The sequence below is a fragment of the Labrus bergylta genome, chromosome 17 (genome assembly GCF_963930695.1).
Source record: "Labrus bergylta chromosome 17, fLabBer1.1, whole genome shotgun sequence".
Lineage (NCBI taxonomy): Eukaryota > Metazoa > Chordata > Actinopteri > Labriformes > Labridae > Labrus > Labrus bergylta.
The window spans coordinates 16,716,127-16,736,678 of record NC_089211.1 but is presented as its reverse complement, the minus strand read 5'-3'; the positions used below and the strand labels follow the sequence as shown (position 1 = coordinate 16,736,678).

The following is a 20,552-nucleotide window of genomic DNA, read 5'->3' as shown; positions in this document are numbered from 1 at the left end:
AAAAAGTGTCTCAAGCTTCCATCGGCCCTTTACTGCACCAAAACTTACAGTGTTTTGATTGAAAAAGTTATTTTGCTTTCCTAGAAGACTGGCAGTTGAAAGAATCTACATTATGTTCCATCATAAATCATTCACAACTACATTTCGACAGATGGGAATATGGTTATATCTCTGAGTAAAGAGCATCTGGCATTCAAAAAAAAGATCCCTCATGATGGATGAAAACCATTTTTCTTCTTATAAAGCTGTAATTCTGGGTTTTCTAGCAACTGCGATACTAACTGATACTTTTTCTCTCTTTCCATATTATCTCCTCCCTCTCTTTTTCCTTCCACAGAGGATGAGCTGCAGCTACCTGCTCTGCACCATCCTGCTTTTTGTGGCTGTATTGCTCGCTGTCACCGTAACCGGCACTATCCTTTTCATGAATCACTACCAGGCCCCACCCATGTCCGACGGCCTGCCCCACATCTCCACTAATCAGGATGAAGCAAATGCCCTGGTCACCGTGGAGAGAGGCGACGGCTCTCGTATCAACATCTTCATAGACCCCAACTGCCCCGACTACAACAGTAACTTTTTGCGTCTGGAGGGAGTGCAGACTTCGCTGCTACACTCGCTCACCGACCACGACTCTGACCTGAAGTCAGTGAAAGGTCAGGACCGGGCTCTTCTCGTCAGTCTGGCTGAGGAGGTGGCCAAACTGTCGGCCCACGCGGGGCAGCTGAAAATGGACTATGAGTCCTTACGGAGGGGACAGGGCAGCCTGGGGCAAGACCTGAACACATTACAGACGGAACAGGGACGCCTCATACAGGTAAGACTCAAACTCACAGTACAAGACACTGATAACATGCAACTGTGTTTTAAAAAATTGCAGCAACTATTTTAACTTCATTATTTGATTCCATCGGTGAGAAATAGATATAAACATATACAAACCCTCACATGATCAAGGTCTTAAAGACTAACGCTGGTTACAGAGGCAAATGATGAAAAATATTACATGAAAATTACAACAAATTTTTTAACTTTTTGCAATTTTGCAATGGTTGCCAAAACTGTCTTTCCAATTATAAGTAAACATGTTGTAGCATGCAATAGTAAATTGTAATCAGTATCAGAAAAATACTACTACCTAACGTGGTTTAAATTGTATTTATTAATTTAACAATTTATGTTGTTTATGTGATATTGTTTACACTCCAGTGTTTGAATATTGCTCCATAATCCAAAAATCCCAAACTTACAAAAGTACTTTCATACAAGACCAAAAGTAAAAGCATAGAAACAAATAGGGTTGGTATTTCTTTTGGTATCATTTAACATTTATTATGTTAAATGGACTGATTTTGAAGTAGTTATAGCACCCATAATCTTCATGAATGATTCTCAGTTGAATGTCATATCAAACTGTGTCTTGAAAAATAGAAAATGTGTTTTTCATTACAATGTATCTTTTAAGTAAGGCAATGAAGCAGTTTTTTTGTGTGTGTTTTTAATGATACATCATGACTATGATTGGTTGAGTAGTCACAGCAGAAGAACTGAATCCAGTACAAAGTCATGACTGTAAGTACTGTACATCAGCGCTCGAGGACTTGATTGTGAAACACCTATCAATACCTATTGACTGTGACGCACGACAGCTCATTATACCTAAGGGTTTACTGTCAGTTGTTCTTATTCAGTCACTTACTTTCCCCGACTGCACAATCAAAACACCATCATTCACTAATCCAAAGCCAATTGGACCATATGAATTTCTCTTAACACTCTACAAGCCCTGTAATGGCTTGATAACAGCACAACTACGGCTCATGTTCCGCCGAGTCTGTGGCATTTGAAGATGAGGTCACAGGGGAAGAAATGCCCATCATGATTCTAAAAACAGAACAACTTGCACATTAAATCAGAAAGATAACATAATTTTTCCCTGGATTTGTAAGACAGACATACCATTGGATGAAAAAAGAATTAGACTCGCTTTGGTATTCACTGTCCACATTGATTTATTGACAATGCATTTCCTAAATGTGCATAGAAATTCTTCACACTACATGCTCTTTTAATTTAAGCCCATCAGGCTCAGCCTCTCTGTTCTGTAGTAAATAGATTTCATAGCTGCCAGCCACATAGATCCAACAACTGAATGCTTTCTGTTTCTGCCAATCCTTTCTCGAAGACAGACCTCTTTAGCCCAGGTTCAAAATTGTTTAGAAATCACTCACCGGATTGGCCTACTCTGCCTCCGCCAGCTAAGAAACAGTGGGTGCTGATTGGTGGCACATTGGAGGCGTGAAGGAGGCCGGTTCCTTTACTGCTGTTATTGTGGTGTATAGGTGGCACAGTGCAGTGGGCACTGAGGCTAAGTGGAGCGGGTACTGGCACTCCAGACACTCCAGTTGATTGATTTCCTCTTTGAAGGCAGGGCATGCTGTCTGCACATCCGCTGTTTCTGCGTGACACCATGGTGTGACTGTGTGATCTATTGGCCACCTGTGGCCAGGACTTCTGATTTATTCGATGACACAGAGCTGACTGTGCCAGTGTTAGTAATGGCTCAGTGTGCACCGCAGCCCCCCTGAAGAACAGTTTCAACCTTCTATATAAAGAGAAACCCTTCAAATGCCCCTGAGGAGATAAGCAGGGAAACCTGATTTCAGTAGGTTTAGGACCACTGTGTTTTGATTTTTCTCAAAGTGACATTTTCATTTTTCACAGTTTCTGCTCTCAACTCCAAATAGAAAGGTACACCAAATTGAACACATTCGTGTACAAATAGATCACATTGATGAAAAGGCCAGTATAATATAGAAATATAACAATACATTTAACTGTTGGTAAGTGCTTGCTCTAAGTCAGAACTCCCTTGAACAAGCAGTATTACTTTTATTTCCAATTTCTTTCCTTGATTAGAACCCCAAAACATAGCCGTACTGATCAAGCAGTCACATTTGGTTTTCTGTCAGTCCATCTTATCATTTTTTTCAGTACACAACACAAAATTTAAAACATTCATCTGTAAATATGGGAGCATGTTGTTTTAGTTTACATTAGCTCCCTAAAGTGCAAGTTTAACATTTTTGTTGTCTTGTGTTCTGCCACATTTCAAGTGACTTTGGTGTTCTTGTATTAAAGTGGTTAAAGTGCTTAATATTTTCCTAAATATTTTTTTCTATGGTGGCTGCATGGTAATTCTCTGAATAGCACTGTTGTCTCACAGCAAGAGGATTCCTGTTTGGATCTATGGCAGGACAGGGTTCCTTCTGTGTGATGTTTGCATGTTGTCAGTGGGGTTCCCGTGGGTCCAAAGATATGCTTGTTAGGACTCTAAATTGTCCGTTAATGTGAGTGTAAATGGTTGTTTGACTCTGTATGTCCCTGTAAATGATACAGCACCTCCAGGGTGCCCAGCCCCCTGTGACACCAAACAAGATAAGTGGTTAAAGTGGCTCATGGAGGGATGGATATGTCCTATATAGTGGGCATTTTTCTTCCTCCAGTTTCCCAAGAATTTCAGTGGTCCAAGATTAGAACCCTGGGGGACTCCCAAAACCTTTACATCATTAGAATCACATCTAGTAGTTATGGTTCATAATTATTGTAAACCACATATTTCTGCAAACTTATCAAGTAGTCATAGGTCTACAGTTCCAAGATCAGATTGATTAGATCAGATCCAGGAGGACAACAAATGTTGTAATTCAAAATTTAAGCAAAATCCTCACCCAATATCAAAAGCAGCTTAACATTTTAACTGGACTCTTGGTTTTACCCTCAAATCTTGTGAAGTGCTCTCATTACAGTCTTGTCAGTGGCTCTTAGTTAGCTCTTTCCACTTATCTTTCTTAAAGTAACAAGTGCAAACTGCTGTCAGTGATATGAATAACATTAAAAGTTGTTAAACAAATGTTTAACCGGCCAGCAGTGACAGCGGTGTACAGAGGCAATGTAGGCAACCATGTCTTATGCCCACCAGCTGGGGTGAGCGTGGAGGTGTTAAGACCTGATCTCATGCAGCCCTTCAGCATCGATAAACCAGTGGAAAGATGAGATTTTCCATAGCATCAGTCCATCTGAGATAAAATGTAGTGTACATAATTATCCAACTTGACATTCAGTTTCCCACAATGTCTGAATGCAAAAAGAGTACAAGGAGGTAAAGGCTGCGAGGAAGAGCATGACTCACTGATTTCCATGAACTGCAGGTCACAGTTTAAACCCAAGGATGTGCCAGCAGAATATTAAGGAATTGGACAAGTGACACCCACAACCTCTGCTAAGGATCTACAAAAACCTTGGCTTTTCTGGAGTATGGAGCAGTATTGCCTCAAGATGTTCGCTGTGGTCGACACAGTCCTTTGAGGACTTGAAAAAGAAAAATTTGCAGAATGCTTGTTGCAGCAATTGAGCCCTGGGTGCGATACAAATAACTTCAAAACCTCCGAGTGAAAGAATAATGATAAAAGTCACATTAAATATGGAAAACTAATTCAATTAAGGAAATGCGTATATCTTCAAAGGTACAGCAATTCAAAGGAATAAAGAATATCAGTGTTTTGGAGGCTTCAAACAACTGATAATAGGACGCTGAAGAACAATGCAAATGCAAATATAGTGAATACCACATATAAAGGGGATACAAACTTATAAATAGACTTAGTCTGTTATCTGCTAATTACAGAAGACATTGAAGAGGACTTTTTGCGTACAACATGAACAATTTACTTTTTAAAGATTGCTAATGAGTCACTGCAAAATACATGGTGGAAATATATGATGTATAATGTATCGCAAAACAAAATATGTAAAAAGTTTGACAGCAAATCGGAATCAAGTATGAGGACAGCTGACATATGGCCATTAACAGCACACAAACATTAAAGGGCCATCTCGCTGCTAAATTCCATTAGTCATGATTTAATTGCACAGCTGCATTAGCCGGTTGCAGGAAACCACACATGGACAAAATGAAAATCCCGATTGAGGATCCGAGACTCTGTGTATGATATGAGCCAGGGTTGCTCTGAAAACATTCTGTCCATCATCTTTTATTCAGTGTTTTTCTGCTTCAGATGCCTCTTGTACATATTATATCCGGCTGTTTAATCCGAAGGATACAGAAGGTTAAGGGATCATTTATATGGAAGTTTTTGTACAGTAAATTAGGTCAAGTGTTTATTGATTGTCAGTTAAAGTTCATCTTAGTATCTTTTTATGCTAGGGGATCTTAAGTTTGTGAATGGAGAGTATGCACATTCTAAGTGCCGTTGATCCAGATTAGAAGTTTACTTTCTGGATGCCAAATCTGCATTTTTCTAATATAAAAAGTGTCATTCTGCTGCAGCTTAAAAGCATCAGAAAACCAAACACAGGGAAAACAATTACCCCACCCCCCCCCCACACACACACACCCTCCTCCTCCCCCCAGATGCTCCCGAGGGGGAGAAAGAGAGGGTGGTGGAGTCAGATGAAGATGTGCATCTGCATCACAGCTGTCAAAACATGAAAGAATGCTGAGGAGTTCTCTAAAACGCAGGATGTGGGAACATGGAGCAGAGAGGTGGCTGGGAGCTACACGGCTGGCACAGAACAACACAGAAACAAAAGCTGAGGTTAACAGTCAGGTCGACTATACCCTGTGGACATCTTATGCTGATATTAACATCATGATTTTTTTTTTTCTAACCAAGCATCTGGCACAATTTATTTCTCTCTTTATTGCACTTGTTCAATGTCGGGCATAGCAAGTTTAAATATTTTCATGAGCTTGTAATTATTTCAAAGCATTGATTATTTATTTAATCTGTGCAGAACAGTGGCGCAGTTGTTAGTGATGATGCCTCACAGCGCGGAGGTTCCTGGTCAGAATCCCTTAGGGACAGGGCCTCTCTGTGTGGAGTTTGCATGTTCTCCCTGTGGGGTGGAGGTATCTCTCCGGGTTCTTCTCCGGCTTCCTCCTTCAGTCCAAAAACATGTTCGTTAGGTCAATCTTAATTTCACACAGGTGTGAATGTGAGTGTGGCTGTTTGTTTGTCTGTCAGCCCTGTGATTGACTGGCAAACAGTTCAGGGTGTACCCCACCTGTCGCCCAATGACAGCTGGGATCGGCTCCAGCCCCCCCGTGAACCCTGAAAAGCTTTATAGACAATAGATGGATGGATAGTTAGTCCATGAAATACCAAATCTGGTAATCTATACCAGATCACTATTTCCAGAGCATTAATGACGTATTTCATTGTCTTGTCCGATAACAAAACCCTCAGGATACTAAATTTCCATTTACAAGACAGATTGAATTTTCTAGTGATGGACAAATTGATCAAATGTTTATAAAAAGCCTTCCAGCCACATCCTTTTCTACAACTTTTACAGTGAAGTTAAAGCTAATTCTGAAGTGAGACAAATAACATTTAGCATGTTTACAAGACCTCTTTTTACTGATTACTTCTGTTCCAGCAAAGTTAGGTAATGTTTGAAGTTTTTCCTCCTTACATTTCAAACCAACTGCTTACTTTGAGTTTTCAAGCGAAGTTCTGGAAAAGTACAAATGTGCTTCAGGGTTTGAATTACTTTCATCTTGTAAAGGGTGACACTGGTCAAGAAAAAAAAAAAAAAAACACGACACAGGGAGGCCTTTTGGTTGCTCTTCTCACTTCTCTCTTCTCTCTTCTCCTTCCTTTGGGCTCCACTTGGCTGGACAGCCGCCGTCTGTGAGGGGAAGATGTCGCATTAAGCAGATGGCGGAAGCAAATGGCTTCAATTTTTTTTTCTTCTACATTCTAGTTCCAGTCTAGCAACTTTTCTTTGCTCTGACTTGTGACTCTTTACCACGCAGGGAATATGTCTTTACCTTATGGAACATCTTATCAAGGCCAAACAAAATCACACATTTGTTGTGGTTTCAATCAAAAACACACTCTCAGTTTCAACACCTCAAGTTAGCCAGCAAAGTCAGCGGCCATCATCTGCAAAGTCTGAAGAACAAGGTACCACTCTCGTGTCAGTTTAGGACCAGCAGTACTCTGCAGTCAAGTTGATATCAATAGCAATGCAACGCCATGTCCCATCTGTTCACTTAGGGGGGGGCTTGGTTGTTTCTGATTTGTTTTGTCCAATTTTTTTTTTTTTTATTACATCAGTCATCACCAAGCTGAAGTTAAACCACAATCACAACAACAAAACTTTAAATAGATGGAACATCTTTTCAAAAGTGTTTATCAGATCTCTTTAATGAGTCTGCCGAAGGAGAACACCCAGATTAGTTTGTGGTTAAAGCTCCACGCGCAGAACCAGTCTCTTTGTGTTAAGTGCTGTGGTGTGACTGATTCGGTGAGCCAATAGAGAGGCTGTCTAATGAGAGCTAATTACATCATGATCCTAATTAGTGTGTCAGTCAAGGCTCAAAATTAAGACTGTAGACACTCCTCTGCCTTTGTCTTTCCCATTAAGCACACACACACAGACACACATACAAACAAACAAACAGCCTGCCCCTCAATGAAATTACAACTCTGAAAGTCGTGTCAAATTTGCACACAAAGAATTAAGTTACATTAATTAATTAAATAAATTAAAAAATAGTGTTTTGAATAACACCCTCACAAATCCGGTTTCCAGTTTTCCATGCATGGGTGTGCGTGTGATTTTTCTTTGTTCTTGAATGTGGCCTTGTGTGTAAATGTGTTGTTTATGTCCATGTGTGTGGGTTAAAGCCCCAGTGCCTGTGTAATATGATTGCAGTGCAGCTTGCTGTGCCCCAGAGGTGTGTTGCATACTTATTGAGGCCAGGATATGGCCACCAGGGCTTCTGTCTAATGCAGTTTCACCACCTGAATATAGCTGCAGAGCTACCTTTGATAGAAGACTCCGAACCTGGTATGACTTTGAGCACGGTGGGTTATAGTGTGTGTGCGTGTGCATGTGTGTGTGTGTCTGTCTGTCGAGGAAGATGAAAGAACCGGGATGAGAGAGGTTGTGTGAGCTGGAATATTCGTCATCCCTGCAAACGTGCAGTGTGTGTAAACATATGCGGACCCAACACCTGGCTGTGCTTAGGTGTAGGCCATCCAAAGAGCATTATGGGAAAATAACCTCTGCAATGAACAGGGGCTGCGAGAAAGAGAGTGACCACAGCAGATCAGAGAGGTTACCCTGCTCTCTGCCAGTCCAGGCGCTCACATTCATCACCAGCTTTCCCACTGGGCTTCTTGTGTTTCACAGCCCTTACCAGGGTGCATTATGGGATAGGGAACCATGTGGTGCCTTTGCTACATAGAGTGGTCTTTGCCCCTGTGTTCTTCCAAGGATCCCTAAAGGACTCAGCTTTACCAGAGCTAGTTAAGTTGTAGCCAATAATCCTACATATTATAGAATAGAATACTATAGAATACCATAGAATCAAATTAGACTGATTTTCTTCAACTATTTTTTGGAGTCGTGTTATTTAGAATTCTGTGAAAACTTTGTGGAGTGTTCAAGGATGCTCCGACGTCTGAGTTGGCCGCTGACTAGCACTGTAACCACAAACTGTAAAACTTGGAATTAAAACCAGCAGACATTCATTATGCAAAAAAATGGACGTCGTGAAAAGATGAAGTGGATGAGGTCATGTAGAAAGTTACAAGTTATGATTACATATCATACTAAAAAATGTCAAAGAGTGGATCATCCTTGAACACTTTTAAGGGGAGACTATAACCCTTATAGCTGGTGCATTACTATACTAATGTAATGACACTGTGACAAAAATCATGAAGAAACCATGACATGAATATAGGACAGAAAATCCAAGTCTGGTAGGCTACTTATCTTTATAATCGTGTGAACAATAACAAAAAGGGAAAATGTTACTTGACATGTACTTGAGATTTGATTCTGCATTTGAATCATTGGCATGTATCAGAGGTGAGCTCTTACATTGCATTTTTTTGTCCTCTGCATACATGCTTTTCTTTCTGTGAACCAATTCAAAGCAGGAATTGTGGACTCACACTACTTAGACTCAAACTACTGCATAGAGACGTACTTGATTTGTGTGATAATATTTATAACACAAATGTGGACAAATATGTTTTTTTTTTATATGTTTCTGAACTTGGAAAATCAAATACTTTCATATTCATCCTAAAGTTGTATCACAAATGTTGCATGATTTGTTCTTTGTGGGTTTAATTTAATCAATCTAATGTTGTTTTTTTCATGTATTGATTTGTCCATATATTGTTCCAAGTGTGCCTTAATACTTAGGAAAATGTTAAAATATGCTAACAGTGCAGCTTAAAAAAAAGTAAGTTACAGTCATTAAATGACTGCAAAGCCACAAATACCAGCCTTAAACAGAAAATCAGGGTAATAGACGCACTAAAAGTCTGACGATTTCAAACTTAGAATCGCCTGACACTACTAATAGGTCATTTAAGTTATGCAAAGTAATAAAAGGAAACTAGCGCCTATGTGGGCAGCTGTTAAATCTCTTGGCAGTTATGCTTCAGCAAGTGTTGGTTAATTTGCATCGTCTAAATTTGTGCAATTTTCTCCCCTGCTGTGTGTGTTTTGTAGCTGCTTTCCGACAGCCAGATCAACATGGTGAAGGTAGTGAACTCCGTGAGTGATGCTTTGAATGCCATGCAGAAGGAGAATGTGGGCTTGAAGGCGCGGGTCAAGGCCGACCTGCAGAGGGCACCGGTGAGAGGGGCTCGTCTCAAGGGCTGCTCCAACGGTAAGAAAAAAAGAGGCGTGACCTCCGTCTTTCCCTATCTGATGAGACTAGATTCTTTGCAGATCTGTTTGTCTGAAGATGTCAATCTGTCTCTGTATAATTCATTCATATATCAGTGGCTACCTACGCATATATTTGACCTTCTCTGTGTCACAATCCTTCACTCTGTTAGCCTGACTCCATTAGTGTGTAAAATGATATTCCAATGTAGTCTGCTGTCATCCATCTCACCACATATTCATGCTACACATCCCCGCCCACTGATATCAGTATGTTTCCCTGGGCTACATCTCATCCACATTATCCAGTGGCCTTGGTGGAGATGTGGAATTTTTTTTTTTACAAAATATGAGGAATGACTGTTGCTGGGAGGCAGAAAATGGCCTGAGGCCTTGTCTCAATGGAAGGCTTTTAACCAGGCCCACTGTAACCAGTAGCATTCCCCTGTTGGATTACGATTCGCATAGGTAGCCAAGGAGCGCGAAGTGAAGGCCGCTCATGTATAACACACAGCATATAATAACGGAGTTAGAGAGGGTTTGGAGTTTGTGTGAACAGCATGACTTGACTAGAGACTAGAGTGTGGTGGAGGTTTCATGAATCTGCAAACATGAGGCAAGAGCACTCTTCCAGGAGTGTAAAACAGAAGCAGAGGAATAACATTTTCTCAGTTTTTGCTTAACTTTTGCCAAAAGAAACCCTAACCCTATCTACAGTTGTTTACATGATGTGATGGGTGCTTTATTTGTGACCTATTTTTGAAATTTCTGTGTCCTAAAATTTCACCCTGCAACTGATGCTACTTTGAATAATGGACTACAATATTCCACTGACCTTAATGGAGTAATTCAAGGTGTAAAGATTTTGAAGTCGGCTTTCAGGAGTGTGACATCACATGTTTGCATTTGACAACAACTACTTGATGTTTCCAGTGCTCAAAATGTATGCTATAGTATTTGTTCTATTATGCTGATATACAGTTACACAAAGCTGACAATCATTCAAAAGTGTTTTTTTTAATCACTAAAATTCATTATTGTCTCCTTTTTGAACTGATCATGGGTGGCCGTGTCTCAGTTGGTAGAGTTGGTCGTCACTCAATCGGAAGGTTGGGGGTTCAATCCCCAGCTCCTGCAGTCACATGTGCAGCCTCTGCTGTGTCCATGGGCAAGACACTTAACCACAAGTTGCTCCTGCTGCTTTGTCGACTGAATGTACATGTGTATGAATGGGATTGGTTACTTCTGATGGTCACTATACAGCCCTGCCATCAGTGTGTGAATGTGAAGGTGTGACCTGTGGTGTAAAAGCGCTTTGAGTAGTCAGAAGACTAGAAAAGTGCTATTCAAGCTCAGTGTACTGTATACAGAAGTGCATTAAGTTGACAAGTCATTTCAAGACCTGTAAGATGTTAACAACCAAATCTTTAAGGCAATAGTTACTATATTGTCAATATTTTCAGTTAGCGATAAATATATTTTTTAACAAATGTGTCTAATACAGTTCAAATTAAATTTTAAAATAGGTTATTGAAGACTTTACATGGAGGTATGTTGTAAAATTTGAGCAAAAACAAACTTGCTGAAGCTCTGTCCGTGGTGCTGAAATTATTCACTTTCAGATCTGTAATCTTTTCAGCACATTTTTGCTCCTTCCAGAATCCTCTTTCCTCAATCACGTGATTCTGCGACAATCCGTAAACATGCACTTGAAACACACCAGGATTCTGAGTGACAATAAATCAACAATGAAGAGATAGAACATGTATCCCTCAGATCTGACTTGTTATCTCACAGTGGGTACTACTTTACCATCTGTGGGGTAATTTCTTCAGGCTTGATTTTAATTTGTTTCCTCCTGGCTGTTTATTAATGAAAGCAGCGACAAAGACTCGAGCAATATTGTTTCCCATTGCTAAGAAAATAGCTTCGCACTATCCCCCCACCTTTATGCACATTACATGGGGAAAACACAATTACAAAAATAGCTCACAATATGATGCAATTAAATGTAAAGTAACATCAGTCTTCTGAAAGCTCTACAGACACTATAGATTTTAAATTGCAAGGCTATTGTTTTTCATATAATTATTTTTGTAGATATGCTTGGTTTATTATATTTATTAGGGGAAAACATGACTAGAAAAGTGTCCATAATAAGGCATAATTATGTGAGCCTCTATGTATTCTCTCCTTGTTTCCTGTACAACATGAAGTCAGCGTTCAGAACAAAGTTTGAATAATGACTTCATCAGTCCTGTTGTTGCAAATGGAGCGCTGTGTAAAAAGGCTGCTCCTGGTCTCATTATTTCATACAGATCCTCTTGGAAACAGGTGTCCGGTTCAGTCGGCTGTCTGTCACGGATTACAGCTCATTATTTTTCTGTTTGCAGTGACTTTAGAGGGGAAAGAAGTTTTATGTGTTTACTAAAACTAATAAACTTAGAAAAAAAAAAAAATACCCCAGGAGTTTCACTCTTAAGGTTTGAAACTAAATAAAAATGCACATAAATTATTAAGATAAAAAAACAGTTTGGTCCTTTGGGGGATGTGGGGTTACAGAAACATGCAGACCTTTTCATTAGCGATTGCTCACTGGACTGTGGGAAAGACTACGTACCAAAAGCTTGAATTTTCTTTTCTACTTGATATTGAAAAATCTTTTTTTTTTTTTTTTTTTTTTTTTTTTTTTATGGATTTATGTTTTTTCTGTGCAAGGAAAGACAACATACAGAAAGAAACTTCTTAAAACCAAATTCATCAAATCTGTCAAGCTTCTAACCAAGAAAAGCAGGGCCAGATTGCAATCATTAGGACCTAACGAAAAGGTTACTAGCTCTAGTTTGTGAAAATATGTTCATGTTGAAAAGAACAACTTGTCAGCCGAAAAGGGGGAAAAAATGTTTTAAGATTTTTGTTTTCCATCATCTGTGTGTAGTATTAAACAGGCGATGCCTATACCCAGAACTTCCACCAGATGCATGTGCATTGCTTGTCTGCTAGTTATGGCTCCGGGTAACCCTCTCCTATCAGCTCTGGTACTGTAATGGAGTGGAGTCAGGCTGAACACACATCTGGTGGAATTTAGGGGTAAATGTACCATCTTTGAAAATCTCCCCTTAAACATAAAATCATTCACACCAGTGCAGAATATAAAACCTCTGGTCCAGACTCCGTAACAGAAACATTTAGTCTGAGATGTCCCCAATCATTAACCTTGCCCTGCTGCACCAACAACCAGGTGATTTTTAACAGTTTCATGTTAAACATTTCCATGATGCTGAATGTGTCAAGCATTCAGGGCTTTTAAAAAAATAATATTCTCTCAAAATTCTTTACACAGCAGCAACCCTTACTGTTAAAATGCCTTAACTGACATCTAACACTTTAAACTATCCTGTGCTCTCTCTAAATGCAAGAGATATTCATTTTAAAAATAGCCGTTGTGGCCAATTTGTATCCTTCCCTTTCACATATATAGCCAGGAGGTATCCATTAAAAATTGGTACAAAGAAATAGTCCAGTCCATAACTGAAATTTTGGATTTAAAATAACCCTTATATCCATATATATATATATGGATTGTTGATGCCACTTGAGCTCACATTGTTTGATGTATATATACAAAAAATGTTTCACATTGACCTGTTTTAAACAAAGATATCCACCAGCTACATAAATGTCAGAAGTAAAGGTTGACAACATTCAAGCCGATCAGCACCAGGTTTCAGCACCATGGACAGCGCTTCACATGCTCTCTCCCTCTAGATTTGATAAGCAGGCGATTTTGAAAGCATTCTGAAACATAGTTTATGTCTTTAAAGGTAATAACACGTCAAATAAGTCAAAATATACAGTGAGGCTTTAAAATATACATAAAAACAGCAAAGTTCAAGTTTAGCTTATAGTTCTCTTCACATCAATACCATATGTATAAACTCGACACTTCCTTCTAGAAATGTAGTTCAGTGCAGGTTTTCTTACTCGATCTGCTTCTCTGAACTACAGTCAAGACCAACTGCACTACAACAAAGCAGCCGGCGGCATCTCAGTGTTTTTGTGGAGCACAGCCTTGACATTTTATCAAAGAAATCTACACTGCACTAGAAAACTGAAGAAAAACAACCATAAACATCAGTTCTCATCCCGAATGATATCTTCTCTACATGCCAATGTTGGTTTATTATGATTTATATCAGTGTTTTGTTTAATTATTGCTTTCTTTTGTGGGGTCAATTAACTTTTTCCTATCCGTGTACTGAAATTACAATCCTTGCTGTTAACAATTTAATGTAAAGATGTTTTTTTCAATGTTACAATTAAGAAGAGGGTATATTTATTGACTGTCTTATATAATACAATAGCTAAATAAATAACTGTGTGCACATACAGTATTTACAACAGCACATTCTCAATATTTCATGCCTTTGTCTGGGTGTATGTATGTTTAGGTATGGGGCAAAATCATGAATCTCTTTGACTGCCTGTCTATCCCACTGTGCCTGTGAATATTTGAAGTGCTCATCTCTATACTGTTTGCACTGGATTCCCATAAGAACATATTAGATTTTCAAAGTTATATGAAGAGGAACCTGACTGCAGTGGAGCCCTTCTCAGTGCTGAGAGTAGCACAGTGTCTTAGTCAAATGGAACTGCTGCAGAGAAAGTCTTACTTCTTCCAGTTCTTGGACCGCCTGTCTTTGTGCAACAGCAATTATTTATGAGACATTTTATGGATTTCTTTAGCATTATTTTGTCTTCTGCCACATTGATTATTCCGTTCTATGAACATAGCATTTTAAAGTAAAAGAGCAAAAAGTGAATATACAAAAGTAAAATTTCATACAGGACATGTGCATGGTTAAAAATAGACAAAAGTGGGGTTTTTTTTACCATTACCTGAACACTGTGTTAGGTGGAGATGGGAGAACATGGTGCATTTCAATGAGCTCACCTCCTGCTGTGCAGAGCCTGTGATGTCAGAGTGACTTACTCTAGAGACTAGAGGGGTTTATGCGACATAATGCCAACCATATGAGATTGTGAACAGATAAACTCCTCCAAAGGTCTCGTCACACAGACAGCACACGCTCCAGCTTGTGAACACATGGAACCAAACCATAGATAAGAAACTATGGACTATGTTAAGATATGTTTCTGTATTTGTCAACAAACATCCAATTAAAGTAAAAAAAAAAACAATAATGAATGAGCCTATGAACATTTTTTGTCAAACTAATGCCGTAGACCTAAATTGTCGAAAAACACAGTTTAAGCCCAAAGTTAATCAGAAAATTACAAATCATTTCAGTGGGCTTAAATTCTTTGATCACCATAGAAACTAACAATTTCTTGAGTAAATCCCACCCTGCTGCCATGAATGCTCAATATTGCACTAAATCTCCTTCCAATAAATAGTTAAATGTATCCCTTTTGGAGCCATGTTTTCCAGTTAAATTTTGGTGCCTGCCAGTTTAATAAAGTTAATTAGCTTTTATTCATCCATCGATACATCCATCATATATACCCCTTTTTCCCGTTAGTGGTCACTGGAGCCGATCCTGTCATTGAGCAAGAGGTGGGGTCAAACACTGGACTGGTCGCCAGTCAATCACAGAGTTATTTAACTTTTATGTAAAATTAATTTTCATAGAAACCAGACAGGTCAGAATTGAAGGAAAGTGTTTAGAGACGTGCTTATGTTGTTGGATTTGGTCACTTGTTTTTTTTGTTTACATTTTTACAGTAATAATAATATAATATGTCATCAAATCTATCCTTATAATTGTGTTAGATTCAATTTGTTACAACTCATCAAATCCCGAAGGGCCACATAGCTCCACCTCTACTTTAGAGCTTTAGCAAGGCCCTTAAAAGTAAAAGTAACTGTTACGCTCCGTCCAGGGGAGACCAAGACACAACACGCATAAAGGCCCAAATCCCTCACTTCCCAAGCAGTCACGGAGAATAGTTTTAACCAGAACATTATTTATTTTAGGGGACGGAAAAAATGTACAGGGCTATATTAGTAAAAAAATATGAATAACTAAGAACACCCAAACATAACAGAGTTTATCTGATACCAACCAATCTAACCTGATTAATCAAGGAAAACAAAAGACAACCAACTTACCTCTCTGACTAACCAATCATGAGAAAAAAAAAAGCTAAAGTAACTTGCGATTCCCCCCTACCACATCTAACACAAAACAAACTAAGAACAGTAAATGAACAAAAGAAGGGGGCTGGATGGAAAGTGACGAAGAAGGGGTTCCCCTTGCGCCGCAGTGATGTCATCACCCTGCTTTTAATAGTGGGGAAGACCTCTATCTAGCCTATCATTGGCGGGAGCTGGAAATTGATAGGCCAGTTGGCTGCTGGGGCTGTCACACCTGTTTACATACAGGAAGACAGCACGGACACAACAAACACAGCCAATAAAATAAATACATATTACAACAGTCACAGACAGCAAGCAAGCAGCATTCGCTCACAAAAAGGGATTTAAACCAGCACTGTTTATCTCAGTTGGAGTTTTATGAGATGAATTGAGATTATAAATTGTAAATTGGTGTAAATTTTAATTTGGATGTCAGTTTTCACACAACATAATTATATAATGTGTCCTGGTACAACCTGAGGTGTTTATATCAGATGTAAATGAGGGCAAAGAGTTTCCAGTGGTCAGACAGCTAGAAACAGGTGATGAGGCAGGCTGCACGGCAATCTGGCAAACAGGCAAGCAACAATCTGGCAGGGAATTGAGTTGAAGTGGCCGGTATATATGTTGGAGAGCTGATTAGGGGATTGGGAACAGATACACACGGATAAGCGTGAGAACCTGGCTGGATCACAGAATCTGAGAACTAATACCTACAGCAGAGCAGGAAGGGAACTGCAGGCTGTAATTACAGGAAGAATTAAAGAGTGGAAAATGACAACAAGCTAATCCAAGAGGTAAATAAGAAATGGTTTCAGCCGTGGCAGGTAACTTTTTTTTTTGACACAGTAGGTTACAACAATTACAGCTTGTAGTTCTGAAATATTGTTTACTGTATGAAATACTTGATTTGTCAGCACTGATATCTGCCCTGGACCCTCTGTTGTAGTAAATCACCATCTTTGATCTTCTGTTTTAGAACAGTTGAAAAATGAGGTGGTGATCACAGGTAGAGGTGTGTTGGTGACGCGCATGGCTCTGAGCTAATAGAAGTCACTCTATACCGCTGGTGATTGAAGATTCATAACCAGTTTTTTAACACCATAGAATACTCAAAAGAAACATTTCCTTAACCGAAAAAAAGTCTTTGAGATTATAACCTGAACCAATAACATAATCTTTTAAAAACACAAAACAAGAAGTGTCAATGTAAACAACCAAAGCCAACCGTTTCCATCAGTCATTTTTGTGTTACAGTAATGACTCATTGCTGGCAACACACTACCTATGGCTGCCAACATCATTGTGTGTGTAATGATGATGATGATGATGATGAATGAACGATTAGGGCTTGTGTCCATTGACAGCGTGTTGCCATGAGGAAAGGCCTTTACAAAGTGTCTGAACTCATGACTTTATCACCGTTTTACTTGATCTAAAAAGGGGCTCAAAGCGCTCTCAGTTGAAATAGGTTCACTTTTGGAACACCGCCACACCAGTCAATATCCGTTCACCCTCACCATACACTTATATGATATCAGCTTTGTCAACAACAACGACAAACATATCAGACTCCTCTTTAAGAGTGTACAATTCAAGGCTTAAAGCTGCTGCCAATGCCAGGACAGGATTCCTATTTTTTTCTTTTATGTTCTCCTGGTGATACTACCCCAAATAAAGGAAAACATTTAGCACATGGAGCTAATTTAAAAACAGACCTAACAGACACTAGCAAGAAAAGGCAGAAGTTGACTTTCGTAACCTAGAAACAGTAAGCGCTAGTGAGACACACTTAATGCCCTAATGGACACAGGCCCTTCAGCAGCTTCTTGCCTACCAATATGTACATTTGGCTCGGGCAAAAGTATTCATATCGCGGTGAGAGCTGATAATGGTCTGATAACAAAAGCGGGTGAAACATTTGTCTGCTGTAAGGGATCATTAAGCTGAAAAACTTTGAAGGCCCTTGTTATTGCGTTACGTGTTCCAGAATAGTGACGATCGTCTCCTTTTTAATGTCCCGTGGAACCGAGACATCTTCCGTTTTCCTCTAATGAAAAGAAGAAGAAGTGCGAAATGCTACCATTTATGTGTGATGATGATGAAAGTCGGAAGCTTAGCAGTCGAGGCTTACACTGAGAACCCAGACAAGCTTTTGGGGAGATCAAACATTCTTTATCGTGTAGGGACTGTGAATGTTTTTGAAACGCCTTTTCCAAGAACTCTCCTGACCTTTTTTAAATTTGAGCAGTTTGACCCGTTGAAGGGTTCGTATGCATAATCTATGACATTGTCCTCGTCATAGAGTTCCTCTCCTGCTTCCTGGGGAAATGATTATGCATCCTCTCGTGTAACACCGGGCTTCAGAGGCACGCGGACAAGGCAGCTTCTGTTCTGCTCGGCTGTGGCTTACAAGCTCCATCTTAGCCTCCTCTTTCTCCCTGACTTACATACGTCTTTGGTTTCCTCCTGCTCCCTACAACTTTGTTATCGCAAATCTGAGCCTCTGCACTATACATCTGTTTCTTCTTCTGTGGCATCACGCCGGCGCTCCACCCGTGTGCCTTTTTGTCTTCATTTCGACCTACTTGCGTTGAAGCCTGTTTTTTATTCTGGTTCTTATCTCCGCCACACTTAGACTCAGTAGTCCCACTGCGTCATCGATCACCGCCCATTTGTCTCATCATCAATCTCTTTCGTGTCTTTGGCCTTAAAAGAGCCGTTTCTTACCTCTTTATTGTTCTTTTAAGAGCCATGCTTTTGGAGAAATGTAAAGAAACTTGAGTATGCTTAGCCCTTCACATGAGCATTAATCATAACTGCACCTCCGCGTTTACATAAGAGCGTGCCATGTGATCCTCATCTTCTCTTTTTCCTTGATTTAACTTTACTGTTCCAAGCATTGATTCCCTTTTCCAGCCACTTTGGACCCTAATGTATTTCCTGTCTACCTGCTCTCTCCTCTCCCATCAGGCTCGCGTCCACGTGACTGTGGCGATCTGTACGCCAGCGGTCAGAGAGAGGACGGCATCTACTCCGTGTTTCCTGTTCACCACCCCGCAGGCTTCCAGGTCTACTGCGACATGACGACAGACGGAGGAGGCTGGACGGTGAGTCAGAGAAAAAAAAAAAATACAGACATGTTACATTTCCAAAAACACACACACACACACACACACACACACACACACACACACACACACACACAAAGTGTTTGACCTTTTTGCAACCTGCAGGTGGGCCCCTTTTCATAACATCGTATGAGTGCGCTGTAACAATGGGCAGGCAGAGGCAGGACTTGAAAAATAACCACTGAAAATTGTTTTCCACATTGTTGTGTTAAAAATGATCTGAAAAATACAACTATTAGTACAGCTCTTGCAACAGAAGGCCAAAGCTTCTGATCCCTCCCAGATTCTGAATTCTTTTGTCACTGGGTTGTACGTTTGTTGAAGACTGCTCTCTTTTTATTCAGAGACATCATGGAGGCAACATAGAGGAAGAAACTTTCGTACATTGAGCCAAAACACCAATGTTAGGACTTGTGTTACCACCCAGGGTACAACCATTACTCTCTGTTTATACATTTATCAAAATTCAAATGTAAAAAAAAAAAATCATGTGTCATTTTTGTGCAAAATCAGCCAGAAAAAACTCTAAAAAAAACAAATTTTTTGACACATTTTCAATGGTGGAATCTCTTTTTGTTGTTGATTGAGTGTAATAGCCTTAAAGTTTGAGTTGTACAGTTCCTAAGGATAAAAATTCAAAAACAAGCTTAACAATGTTGGCTTATTTTAATCGCTGGAGGTCGATCTTCCATGAAACAAAGTCTCTTTTCACGAGGTTAAAAACAAAAGGTTGCTTTCTTGTTGTTACTGCTTTTACAAATATGTTTACCAAATAATACACCTGCAACATCGCCTCCACACACAATCCGAGTGATTCCGCTCTCAAGGTTCAGTGCTGCTTTTCTGGCCACCTGCTGTGATTACAGTTGTACCGCCTCAGGATTCTCATGTATCAATCCGAACAGGGCTCATCAAAGTTTCATCGCTGAGGGCCCAGGGAAATCTTAAGCACACGTTTCACGTGGCCCTCTTTGAAGACAGTCCATCATCTTTTTCTTTTTTTTTTTTTTTTTTTGCTTTGTTTTTCATTTAGGAGACGGAATATTAATTATTCAAAACAAAAACAAAAACGCCAACAGGTGTAGCGTTGACAAAAGACAGAACAAAGAGGAGAGAGACAAAAACGAACACATAAGTGTGATACGCACAACAAAACCAGAACACCTCCGATGAGTCATAGTGAAATCTTTTGTTTGTGTGAAACGTAGAGTATGAAATAGGTCTTATAATATCAAGGGCACAAATTCAAAGTGAAGGTTAAGCTGTCGTATGACAAATGATAGCAACTTTATTTCTGTAAATCGAATATATATCTCACAGGACGATGGATTGGATGACAGTGCAATAAAAGCAATACAAAGTGTTCAAACCCAGTCTCTGCAAACAAAGTTGTCATCAAACTAAAACAAAAAGACGACAGAAAACTCTATTACAGATGGCGAACGTCTAACCTGTTTATGTTCTGGTTTTGTAGATCTTACATTCTTTGCTTTTTGTGATTATATTTTGAGAGGGTTTTAATTTCTAAAAAGGTAGCG

At 39.5% G+C, this 20,552-nt stretch overlaps 1 protein-coding gene across 2 annotated transcripts in view; it reads left to right on the top strand.

Moving 5' to 3' along the window:
• The window catches only part of fibcd1b (fibrinogen C domain containing 1b), a 120,259-nt gene that overhangs the window by 38,353 nt on the left and 61,354 nt on the right, over positions 1 to 20,552 (top strand). For both annotated transcript variants that reach the window (XM_020634649.2, XM_020634648.2), the window contains 3 exons: positions 338 to 817; positions 9,565 to 9,724; positions 18,857 to 18,993. In XM_020634649.2, the coding sequence (XP_020490305.1) occupies positions 338 to 817; positions 9,565 to 9,724; positions 18,857 to 18,993 (777 nt within the window). The remainder of the gene's footprint in view (positions 1 to 337; positions 818 to 9,564; positions 9,725 to 18,856; positions 18,994 to 20,552) is intronic.